The 12,829-nt window shown below is 44.2% G+C and overlaps 2 protein-coding genes across 4 annotated transcripts in view; one reads left to right on the top strand and one right to left on the bottom strand.

Moving 5' to 3' along the window:
* The window catches only part of PHKB (phosphorylase kinase regulatory subunit beta), a 198,946-nt gene extending 189,195 nt beyond the window's left edge, over positions 1-9,751 (bottom strand). The window contains exons 1-2 of one of the 3 annotated variants that reach the window (XM_090062023.1): positions 9,596-9,734; positions 5,359-5,471 (exon numbers count right to left, since the gene is read on the bottom strand). In XM_090062023.1, coding sequence (XP_089918149.1) covers positions 5,359-5,413 — 55 coding nt within the window. In that variant the 5' untranslated portion in view covers positions 5,414-5,471; positions 9,596-9,734. Of the gene's footprint in view, positions 1-5,358; positions 5,472-9,595 lie in introns of all 3 variants that reach the window. The other 2 variants (XM_090062024.1, XM_090062022.1) reach the window with 2 other exon arrangements.
* A 46-nt stretch (positions 9,752-9,797) lies between these two features.
* The window catches only part of ITFG1 (integrin alpha FG-GAP repeat containing 1), a 203,735-nt gene continuing 200,703 nt past the window's right edge, over positions 9,798-12,829 (top strand). The window contains exon 1 of the mRNA XM_090062025.1: positions 9,798-10,025. Within this exon, the coding sequence (XP_089918151.1) occupies positions 9,848-10,025 (178 nt within the window). The 5' untranslated portion in view covers positions 9,798-9,847. The remainder of the gene's footprint in view (positions 10,026-12,829) is intronic.

The raw sequence follows: 12,829 nt of genomic DNA, 5'->3' as shown, positions 1-12,829 counted from the left end.
AATCTGCCTGTATGTACTGTGAGCTACCTCAGAGTAATGCCACTCACAGCTAGGAGTGATCAGTTCCTATTAACCAGCATATGAGCCATTGTTTACCCATAAACAAACCTAGTGTTCTCCCTTAAGTCACTGTTAGTTCACTAGAAAAACCCCTACCAAAGCTCAAGTTCTGTCCTGATGCTTGGATCCAAAAGCTGCACCAGTTCCACTCCTTTTCTGCCTGGAATCCCTCCACTGGTCCCGCTCAGAACTCTGCCCGTCTGCAAGCTCCAACAAACACCTGGGAACCTCGACTGGTTCAAGCTTTGCTGAGGGGTGAGACCCCAACTCTTTCTCTCTCTCTCTGACTCCAGGAACCTGACTTTTGCTCTCTTGCTCCAGGAACAGCTGTCTAAACCTGACTTTTGCTAATCACACTTGAGCTAGACTACCCCAAACACCTAACTGAAACTATGTAACATTGTACAGTAAAAGCTCTGTTAACCAGCACCTCACAAGCCAGCATGCTCTATTAACTGGCATGCCAACTTGTAAGGTAAAGTGAAACTGGAAGTGCCCACCATGGCACTTCTGGTTTCTCCAAGCCCCCACAGCCTGGGGCAAAGTGGCCTGCACTACTGAGCCCCCACAGTCCAAGGCATAGCAGGCTGTGCGAAGCCCGCCTCCCTGTCCCTCAGGGCCTGCGGGAGGGTTGGCGTTGCTATGGGACACCACAGCAGGCGAAGCGGCGGCACGAACAGGCAAAGACACCTGTTTGGGCCTCTCAATTTACCAGCGTATTTTGTTATCTGGCACCCCCCATTCCCCACGGCTGCCAGATAACAAAGTTTTTACTGTAACTGTTTTACCTGTCTCTCTTGTATGGCTATTACTACTGGTATCATCGTAAGTTCATATACCTGGCAATAAATAACTTTTATGGTCAAGCTGGTTGCTATGCTCTCTCTCTGAACCTCACTTACTCTTTCTTCCCCTTGACCTCCCCATTTGCTCTGCAGCAATGCTTCTTTTACCTAAGCCAAAGATCCCTGTAATGCCCAATACTAGGGTGGCATCTGCTCATCAAGGGAGTTACTACTAGGACCATTGTGACATGCTGAGTTTTGAGGTGCATGAGGGTATCAGCTGAAAGTGCTGATTAAACCCAGCCTGCTCAGACATACTGTTAGCGTGTGTGTGTGTCTAACTGCGCTAATTATTGTCCTGCTGAAAGAAGGGATGAACTGAGTTCAAAGCACATAAGGGTGTCAATCTGTCAATGCTGAATAATCTGGCCTGGCTCAGGCATGTCCTGTTAATCTCTGTGTGTGTATGTGCATATGTGTTTGACAGATTTGGTGGTTGGAGGAACTCAGCCCCATTGAACCAGAGTCCTGCAAGATAGCTGCATTGGGGGTGAGGACTTGCAGAAGGGAAAGATACAGCTCCATACAGAAACACAAGAAACACAAGCAGCACACTGATAGAATTACAGAGATCCCAGAAATGTACCCCTAATAAATGAGCACACCCCAAAGTGACAGGCAAATCTGGTAACAGCTGCCACTGGCGCCTTCTCATCTTTGACAGGCAGACAAGTGATCCCAGCAAGGTGACCGTCCAGTCTCCTCCTGAAGATTTCCAGGGTAGGTGATTGTACCACCTCTGGAGGGAGCTTATTCCACAGTATGGAAACCTTGACTGTGAAAAAGTTTTTTCCTAATGTTGAGTCTGAAACTCTTCCAGGAGTTTGTGGCCACTACTCCTGGTTTTCCCCAAGGGTGCACTGGTGAACAGCTCTTCACTGAGCCCTTGATGTACTCCCCTAACGTGGCAGTAAGCTACTACCAAGTACCCGCTCAGCCTTCTCTTTTTCAGGCTAAAGAGTCCCAGGTCCCTCAGCCCTTCCTCATATGGCTCGCTTTGCAAGTCTCTGATCATACGGGTGGCTCTTTGCTGGACTCTCTTAAGCTTGTCCATGTCCCTGTTAAAGTGTGGCGCACAAAACTGGATGCAGTACTCCAGCTCTGGTCTCACCAATGCAGAATAGAGTGGAAGAATCACTTCCTTGGTTTTCCTGGAAATGCAATGTTTTGCTTAACATTATGAATCCTACCCTCAGATAAGCACCTCAGAGCTAGTTAGGTGCATGGGAGGCACAATTTTAATCACACCCCTACTTCAATACAACTTTGGCTAGCGTAAGTGCCAAATATTAGGAATCCTGAGGCTAGATACCCAACTCTTCCTATATACTTCATAGGAAACCCAAGTGTCCAACCTGCATTTGTGAATTCCACTCCAAGAGCTAGACGTCTAACTTCTAGACACAGGAAGCACGCAGCACCACCTTCCCTAAGATCCTCTGTGAATCTTGTCTTAAGTCTGAAATGTAATTTGACATGTTGTTCTCCTTTCTAAATATCTAGCTACCCATGAAGAGATTTTTCTCCCCCCACCATTTTCTGCATTTGAAATTGATGGTACAAGTGCCCAAGGACAAATCATGAAAAACCTGTATTGAAGACCTCCAGCTATAAAGCCATCTTCCAGAGGTGAACAGACAAAACACAAATCTAACTATCATTAAGAAACATTACAAAAAGACTACCTAACGTCTATGAAATCTACCTCTTAAAAACCATCTTCCCACAAGAAGAGACACAAAAACCCTCTCTCCCATCACCAACCTCCAACTCCCAAACCACTACTAGCTTCCCTTACCTTTTTATTTTGCATTTTTGAGGTACCAGAGATTCTACAGATTCTGCCATGGAAGGCACTATTTACAATATTTGCCCAAATTCAAGACAACTTTGAATTTAAGATGACCCCCCCCCCAATAATCAGAGTCCATACATGAAAAATTACAACATTGTTATCATTTTCCATGTATAGAATCTAATTATTGGATGGTCATTTTAAATTCATCTCTCCCTATCACTGTGGTGGGAAAAGTCCTTGCTCCAACCTATGACCCCTGGTACCTACCACCCCCCCACATCCTCCCTCACATGTTGTTCCCTCCCAAGCTCCCCCCCCACACACACACACACACACAATCTCCCCTGCTGTATGACCAAGCAGCAACACCAATAGTGGCTCTGAAGCTGCTCCAGTACTCAAGTGCAAGACAAGCCTTCCCCCCACCTTCCTCTCCCCACATTGTTGAATGGCAGCAAAAACAGACAACCAAAAAAAAAACAAAACCCTTGTCTTGGATTTAAGTAAATACAGTATAATGATTCTCCATGGAAGCACCAAGATAACAGGAGGCGATATAAAGAATTATGTATCATTCTAGAATACCTGAAGTCGCCTAAAGTTTGGACCAAAGATTAAGAGAAACTCCCTGCCTTGGAGAGCAATTTTATACGGGCTTTATCTGTAAAGGTAATATCACTGGGACAATACCATATAAGACTGACTGCAAAACTGCCAGAATTAAGTTCCCCATTTCCTAATTTTTCAATATTGGAAAGCAGCCAATTACCATACAAAACTGGACACACAAATTTCAAACTACTAACCTGGGAGAACACAGACTGCAATTTCAAGTCTAGAAGAACTCTTTAATTACCTTTCATTAGGAAAAACACTTTAAAGGTTCATTTAAATTATTTTAACAGTTTAGCTAAATTAACAAATTGGGGGGGAAATACACTTTATCTATAGTTTTTATTTTAAAATGACATTTTTAATTGCCTTTTTTAAACAGAAAAAAAATCTGTAGGACTGCAGATTACCCTTGGCAAATATATGATAAGAGGAAAGCAGGTCAGTGTATTTTTATCAACATGCTCCCTTAAGTATGCCATTAACAGCTAAGTAAAAATAAAAAAGAACTGTTTTTTTAAGCAAGTGATCGCAAGACTTGCCAAACTCTCCAAATATAAAACTTCTCTGTGTTTTCTCGCTTCTAAAAATAAAACTTTTGTTTTAAAGTGTTAAAACTTCTGAAGTCTATTTTCCTATTAATAGAAGACAGAAAATGACTTCAAACACATTTCTTTTGCTTTATCCCATGTCTCCAAATCTTTGGCAGTAAAAATTATTTTTCTTATATAACCCACTGTACTTAGATTACTAGCTGGATTTCAAAACTTGGTGAAATTAAAATTAAGAAATAAATTGTCAAATCAATACACAAGATAGCCTAGTCAAAATACATTAAAATACATGCACATGTTTTGCTACCCAGGTCTTTTAATTGCTGCCAGCCACACAGGAAACTGATACTCAGCTGACAAAGATACTCAGCAACTGAGACCCAGAACTGCTGATTTTTCAACCTGATGCTTCAGAGCGACAACAGCTTTTAACTATCAGAAATCAAGGTTTATTATAGGTATATCATAGTACCTTTACAAAAATTAAGGAAGAATGGCAAAAAGCTCAAATAGCTCCCACAATATTACAAGGAAGACAAGAAGTCTGGCAACAGCAGAATAGCTCGAGTAACTCTTTAATGCAATTATGGCATTGAACAGTTAATAGTTTCTTATCTGCAAACTGGTCATATCCACCACTGAAATTGTGTCACCAGTACAATATCTCAGGAAATAACCCAGGTAAGTTTTTCTAGTTTTCCCTAAGTAACTTCATATATAGAAACACCGCACTCAGAACAAGACTAACACTATCTCATTCCATTTTAGTTTAATCCACTTTCAAAACACATAAAGCTAACCCAGTGGTGCTCAAGCTTTTGGCCCTCCACGCCAGATGAGTTGCACGGCACCAATCCATGGCACAGATCAAGTGCCAGGTGCCAGGATTGGGCCACATGGGCCTGGTACCACCCGCTCCCACTGAGATTGGGCCCTGAAGGCCTGGCACCACCCTCATTAGCCCCACATACTGGGACTAGGCTCTGTAGCCCAGCGTCACCCCCACTCAGCCTTGTGCGCCAGGATCAGGCACCCAATCCAGTGCACAGGTCCCAGGGAGCCCTGTGGACCCAATGACGTGATACAGCAGACCAAGTACACCCAAGGGAAATCATAGCAAGTCACTCTTATTCCAGATCACCAATATCTACATATGAAGTCATGACAGAGCAACTACACTGGTTTCAATTTACACCTTACTTTAACTTGAGAATTCTCAAATGCAGAAAGTAAATCTCATCACCATACAAGAGATCTCAAACAGCAAACAAGACAGCACATACACAAATAAAGCAGAAAAATTTTTTCGCCCTCAGAAAGCTAAATATTTCAGATTTGGAAGACTTTCCCTGAAAGAAACACAAATCTTGAACTTAAGTTTTGTTTGAAAAACCTAAGGTAAACGCATCCATTTTAATTTATGTTTACAATACAAATCAACAACAATCATTATGTTCAAGAAGGACGCACAAAAAGACTACACACTTACCAAACCTCGAGAAAGCACGTGCAGAAGAGGCTCTGTCATCATCCAAATTGGCCATTTCAAATTGGTGCAGCTAATGTCAAACGTCTCAGGCTAAACTACAGCAATTTTCAAAGCTGTTTAGTGAAGGTTAGAAGCAATCAGCATTAAATTAAGTAAAAGCAGTGTTAGCAGAGTTATTAACACGATGCAATACACAATAAAGGGGATAATTAAAATTCATTATACTTTATGTTTTCCCTTTTATACTCTAACACTTGCTTTTCTTTTGCCTTAGTTTTAATAAATCACATCTAACCAAGTAAGAATGTAACTTACATAATGTTCACCTATTGAACAGTGCAGTAAAATTCTTGTGTGTTTTTTTTATTCTAAATATTTTTATATGCATCTTATCTTGGGATCTCATTCAGAACCACCAAACTCAGTAAGAATTTTGCTACCTACATGAATATGTGCAGAATGAAACTCATGGAATATACTCTAATCCAAGACTGAATAGATCACTATAAAAAAAAAAGCATTTTTCCCTCCTTAAATACAAATATAAAACATTCAGACTAAAACTCTGCAAGTAATATACAGTTAAATAGCTTTTTCAACAGCACGGTTTTTATCCTGCACGGTACTCATAGATTGGTTTTGGTTTTGATTTTGTAATACTGTAATGGTTACACTGCTAAGTGTGTTGAAAATTTAAACTAGTGACTCTTCTGTTTCAGAAGGCAAACACAGTGAAGTAGTCTATACAGTTTCACAATTATGTTGAAAACTAGGCCTTAATTTTATGGCTGAGGTGCCTGAATAGGTAATCTGTTAAACAGGATAGAGTTCCATTACAGACCACAGTGCTCAGCTCAGACTGCAGGACAGATTTACTATTTTTAGTATCATCCTACTAATGCAACAACAGTCGATTGATTGATTAATTCAAAGGCATCTCAGTTTTTAGGCTAGGAACAGACATTATGTTTTACTGGTTATAAGTAATCAAAACTGGTCTATACCGATAACGGAACAGAAGAGCAGCACACAAAACTTGTCTATACCTGTAACAGGACAAAATTTTGACAGAGACTGATTTAAAAATGGCAGCACCTGGTCTAAGAATGTGGCAAATATATCTTCTGTTCATCACCAGTCTAAACTATGTTACTTAAAGAAAACCACATAACAGATCAATTCTACCTCAGGCTTTCTGAATGTCTGTACCTAGTCTAAAAAACAGAAAACCAGCTAACATTTGTTCATAAACCTCTGCTTTTGTTTGGAAGTTTCAGATCTATATCTTTTTTAAAATACAAGGGAATGATGTGCATAAGGATTAGGGATACTGTCAAATATGAGTTTCACAAGCACATTTCAAATCTGATTCATAATTACTAAATTTTGCCATAAATATCCTATTTAAAGACACATAATCAGTTTTTAACTTACTTTTAAATAAGTATATATAACTGACAATCAATCTAAACAATTCTGGGGTGTTTCTTTTGCCTCTAAAATTAAGCTAAGTTAAAAATGGCCTTGCTCATATGTCTGTCTACCCATCATTTCTATTAATTTTCCTTTAATTTTTTCACTTATTTCAAATATAAACCTATATGACAACAATAGTAGGAGCAGAATAAGAAGGAAGATACAATAAGCTAATATTACTCTCTTCTGAATTTTTTAGTACAGGGCGATTGGTTGAATTTTTCTAGTAATTAGTTAAAACTAACTATCTTCATAATTTAGATAAACATGAACCCAGATTCCACAAAAGGACTGAGCTGCACAGCAGCTCAAAGTCAGCACATTTAAAGTCCTGCTTAAGTAACTGATTTGCAACATCTGGACCAGGTTTGCAGAAGTCACTGTGGCTCAACGTTGTGCCTGATGCACAGGTCGGCCATGGTTTGGAGACAACATCCCTAGATACACATCAGCAGGAAGTGTACAGCAATCCAAAATAAGAGGCATTAATAGTATTTTTACAAAAATGCATTGTCAGTTGTGCTCAAACTCTAGGCCGGGGTGGGCAAAATACGGCCCAGGGGCCAGATGCAGCCTGCCAGGCCATTCTATCTGGCTGCAGGGCCCCTAAAAAAATTAGAAAATTAATATTAATCTGCCCTGGGCTGCCTGTCATGAGGCCCCCGATGGACTGCCAAAACTCAGTAAGCGGCTCTCTGCCCAAAATAATTGCCCGCCCCTGCTCTAGGCCATGGAACCCATGTGGCTCACAGGGTTCCACACAAACCTGGAAAACTGGTGGCAGGGGACCAGTAGAAATGAATGCTGCCACTGCTCCCCCACCATCAAATGTCCAAGCCTTGTGGCCAGGTGATATTGCCCGATGTACTGGATTAGGCTGATGTGTGGGGCAAGGATAATGGGTCCTGATCCAGAGCATGTGGATTTCCCACCAGGGCTGGGGTGGCAGGTGCAATTCAGTGTACTTGGGGCTGAGCCCATTGGGCCCAACACAGTATGCAAGGCTGGGGTTATGCACCAGATTACACCAACTCTGCACTGGACTGACCCATGCACTCACCCCAGCCTGCAGCCCAAGGCTGGGTACCACTGCATTAAATCACAGAACAATATTTTCAAATAGCACAGTTCAATACAGGTAATCAGTTAGCATAACAATTTGCTTATGGCAACTCTGTTGTATTCATCGTTTCTTATTTATGTTAACATTCCAGGGTTTGCAAACAGGAATGGTCTCAAATATTGAAATGAAGAACTAAAGTTTGATCAATATGTTGAATCATAAAGGTGCATGTGGTTGAATGAAGGAGCCTCATTCTTGCAAAAAGCATTTTTTAGCTTCTGCTATAAAATGTCTCAGGATGCCAACAACAATTATTTGCTATATGACACCGGAAGGTAAGCCAGGGTGGCACTTTCAAGACAAACTGCTTTAGAGAAGCATAGGCTCTCATAGGTAACATCCTATTTTGTCAGACATTATCAGCTGATGTATTCCCAGGTCAGTATCAACTTCCAGTTCAACAGTGCAAAACCACTAATACCATTATCGCAATTTAGACCCCAAGCCTGCATAAGACTTGTAGTGAGCAAATGCTTGTGTGGAGCCCATTTGAGTCCCAATTAGGAATCCGATCCCTGAATTATTATAACTGAAATGATAAGAGCTCTACTGCTTTTTTGCATATATAAAAGGGAAAAGGGGAGATTTATATATGTATTAGCAACAGGAAGGAACAATTTGAAGCAACTATTTTCTACTAGAATTCTTTTTAAAAGGTTCTGATCTTAGTTTTTCTTTAAAATTAACTTTCAAACCTAACCCAAAAGGATGGGGGTAGGTCAAATGGAGTTGAAAGCCTGACTAAGGGTGGCAATTTACAACTGCAACCGAACAACCACAGTCAACATCACATTTATGGTAACAGGTTCCCAGGCAAACCAAATACCTCAGGGTGTGCAAAATGTGTGGATGGGAGACTAGACTAAAAATGAGCACCATTTATGGCAAGTTGCCTGGCTGCTCCCCAGAGGGGGACTGTTTTCCTGTCCCTTGTCCATTCACATCTCTAGGCAGAGTTTCACTGGGCAGCGCCCACTGACTGGTTCCTCGGACTCATCAGAGGGTCAGCAGGTGCCATCTGGTGTGCTCTGCTCGGTGTCCTGCTCAATAAGCTCCTTTTGAACCTCTGACCTTCACTCCCCTCCCCATTTCATCTTTTATGTGTCCACAAATTCAGCTGACACATACCCAACCACCCCCTCTATGAATTGGGGGGTGGGGGGAGGGGAATGCTAACTCCTGCTCTGTGAGCACAAGGCCCACGTTCACCTGACAGGCCTGACCTCTTGCTTACCAGACAACACGTGTGGTGCAGCCCACCACTTTCCCTGCGCTCCCCGGGGAGCGATCCCACTGTGCCTGCTGAAGCTGCTGGACACTTGGGAACATAACAGTGTGTGGCAGAGGTGTCGCGAGCCAGGGAAGGACCCACGGCTTGCGGTGGGGAGAGGAAGAGCGTGGTGTGAGCTCAGGCAGCAGCCAAGGGCTTTCGTGTCACCACAGCCGGGGGGGGGGGGGCGCGGGGGTGTCCTGCCTCTCAGCCACCACCCGCCCCGCAGGCCTTTTTTTAGCCCAGAGGAGTGCGGCGCTCGGGTTACCGCCTGCGGGGACATAGCAGCCAAAGCCAAAGCCAGGCGGGAGCGGGCCCCGCGCCAGCAGCCAGCAGCCTCCACCCCGGCAGCAGGCACGAGGTCCGACCTGAGCGCTTGGAGCGGGCTCGCAGCTCCACCACCTTCCAGCTCACGTCCGCCAAGTGTGCCGCCATCGCCGCGCCGCGCCGCGACGCACTGCCACTGCTCCCGCTCCCGCCACCGGCCTCAACCCAGGCAGCGGGGCACCGCGCGACACTGTCGCAAAGCGCCGGGCCCGTCCCGGAAGTGAAGCGCGGGGATTGTGACGGCCCCGCCTGCCACGGCCGTAAAGCGCTGCTGTTGCCGGCGGGGCTGGAGGATGGGGGGTCGTGGGGTGTTGGTGCTGGTGGTGTGCTGCTTGTTTTGTCTGCTGCGGCCCGGCCGCGCCCTGCATAATGTCACCGCGCAGCTCTTCGGGTCCGAGGCCCGCGGCGTCCTGGCGGCTTTTGGGGACTTCAACTCGGACAAGCAGACGGACCTGTTCGTGCTGCGCGGCGGTCAGTGCCGGGGCGGGCGGGCGGGATCCCCGTGACCAGGTCACTTCACCTCCGAGGTGTTGGTTGTAGTCGTGTTCGTCTAAGGATGTAGGCAGGCAAGGGTCTTTGGGTAAATCGGATATCTTTTATTAGATCAACTCATATAGTTGGAAAAATCTAATAAAAAGATATTCGATTTTTCCAAAGAGCCTTGCCTAACTTCATCTCTGAGGGGATTTGTAGTGCATTTACTGCCCCTGCAGCTGGGTTCCTTGTGGCTCAAACTCTTCCCCCACCCTTAACATGAGGGATGTTGGTATGAGGAGCAGTTTGAATTGAACTCCACGTGACCTCGAGTTGTTGAGTCTGACCCTGAAAGAGTGAGTCTCTGCCCTGTGCTGCCCTGCCAGGGGGTCGTCCAAGAGGCACCACAGCAGGTTGCATCCTGGTCAAGATTTGGCTTTCCTGGGGTGCAGCAATAGGGCTCTGGTTGGAGCCAACCATTGGCAGTGGATAGTAGCGCTGAAGCATGGTGCCTTCTTTCTTTGGCTTGTAACTCCTCATGTTGTCTCCTTGGTGGAATGTTCTTGAGGCCTTGTGCTACTTGCCAGGTGGAAAGACTCGTTGCTGTGTCATCAAAGGTATTGGGAAATCATCAGGATCTGGAAACTGTAAAAGCTGCAGTTCTGTGATCAGCCTCCTCTTCTGCAGTGCACTATGTAAAAGACATATTTTTTCCAACATAAGGAGAAGCAGGAGTGTGGCTTCCACAAAGGTGACATGGGACCTTGCCCAGACTTCCATGGTCTATGCTGACCTCAGACTATTGTAGCTTCACGATATGTCTCCAGGCACCTGAAAAGAAAATGAATTGGTTCTCTCATATCTGAGCCCTTCACTGGTATAAAAAGCTGGTTGTGTCTTAGACCCTGCTGATTTACTTTATTTAGTCTAACTTGGGCAAAAGAAGAACAGTTCTAGGTGCTCCTAGGAGAAGGTCCACACCCCAATGTGTCAGGGCTCCATAACATTGTAAAAATTTCAGTGTATCTATTTTTTATACCCAATGTCTTAAACATTGTTGCTTAGATAAAGAATAAAAGTAGTTCCAATAGATCCAGTTCAGAACTTGCATTTGGATTTTTCTGGAACCAGACACTTGGTCTCCAACTTCCCTTGCCTAGAAAGAAAATTAGAAAATCTGTTGTGGGTAAGATCCCTTGTGCATGTATGTACACACGCATGCGCTGTTTAGAGCCAGTCAGATTAGTTGGGCAAGTTCCATGTCTTACTCACACCCTCTACAAGGTACTGTTTGCTATGGGTGGTTCTGCTATACTAGATTTTCCACAGCGTCCTGGCTGTTGTTGAAGATGGGTATCTGTCATTTTCCCTCTCTTGACGTCTTTGTTGGGTTATTCTGTGTTGTGAATCACTCAGCTACTACTTTTCTGTTTTATTTGTGTAACCATGACATTTGCCACAAAATGGTGTTCCAAAATACCATTTTGTGTTGGTTTGGCTTTTAAAGCTTCCAGATATTAAAAGTTGGTGAAATAGTCTTGAAAATGTGAATTTAAAATAAACCAATGAGTTTTTCTGAATTTTTGGGTGGCCTGAAAGAGCATCTCTGAAAGATGTAAACTGTTGGTACATTTTAGTTGCTGTCCCATGATCTGCAGTTACAGGGCTGCAAAATGTGACATTTCTCCACAATTCCATAGATACTTGTGATCTGCTGTAGCCAAATGGAGGACATTTTTGTACATTTGCCTGTGAGACCTAGGGGTAGATCCACAACTTCCCAAAGCGGTGTGTGGGACCAGCAACCTGCACTGCAAGGGTGGCTGCACACCCTGCACCTAGCCTCTTCCACCCCCACCAGTACAGGTAGGAAAGCCCACAGGAGTCCCTGGGGACTTTTAAAGTCCCTAAAGGGGATGAAAATCCTCACTTCCTGCTCAGAGGCAGCCCCTTCTCTCCTCTTTCCCCCTTAGCCCCAACTCCCCTGTCTGCTGCTGCTGCTTTCTCCACTAATGAGAGGTGGAAAAGCTCCAGAGCCAGCCAGGCTGAGTGGAGACTAGACTCAGCTAGAGAGGAGACAGTGACAACAGTGTAGTGGAGAGTAGTTCCCCTCCACCCTGTTCTGAGCATGTGTAGGGACACCCCTGTCCATCCCTGTTGCCACTGCCCATCCCCAGCAGAGCACAGCACAGCACAGCCAGCAAGAACAGCTCTGGTGCTTCCCTATTCCCTGGAAAAGCAGGGAAAGTCAGGTGGGGGAAAGAGGCAGAGAGGGGGATGCCTTTAAACAGGAAGAGGAAAGGAGGAAGGGATTTTCATCTGCTTTAGGGTCTTTAAAAAGTCCACAGAGGCTCCCATGGTGCATTGCAGTTCAAAAGGGAAGTGCATCCATGTCACTGCACTCCCTCTGGATCCACCCCTGGTGATCAACAATATTTTTTCTGTTTGTGCCTGGAATCCTATTTTTGATTGACTGCCATTGTACTAGACACTATACAAACACTAGAACACAATCTTTGTTCTGAGTAGTTTGTAGCCTGCATTGATAAGGTGCCTGTAGGATGTGGGAAAGGGCATAATATGCAGTGTATTATGTTAGCTTCATGCTTTTTCTGTGGGGGGGAAAGCATCTATCTTTAGTTAGGAGGGGATAAGGTAAATTGAAATAAAAGGAAGTAACTGAGAAGGTATCCAGAGAGGAGAAGGAGGACAGATTTGGAGTTGAGTTGAAGTGAAAAGAATGTAGAGATTGAGGCAAACACTCAGCAGTGCAAGAGGAAGTTCCCTTAAAGCTGTAGAGA

This window comes from Crocodylus siamensis, chromosome 9 (genome assembly GCF_052110815.1).
Source record: "Crocodylus siamensis isolate JL-2025a chromosome 9, ASM5211081v1, whole genome shotgun sequence".
In the NCBI taxonomy this organism is placed as follows: domain Eukaryota; kingdom Metazoa; phylum Chordata; order Crocodylia; family Crocodylidae; genus Crocodylus; species Crocodylus siamensis.
Note: the sequence above shows the minus strand (reverse complement) of the source record. Positions and strands in the feature narration are given on the sequence as shown.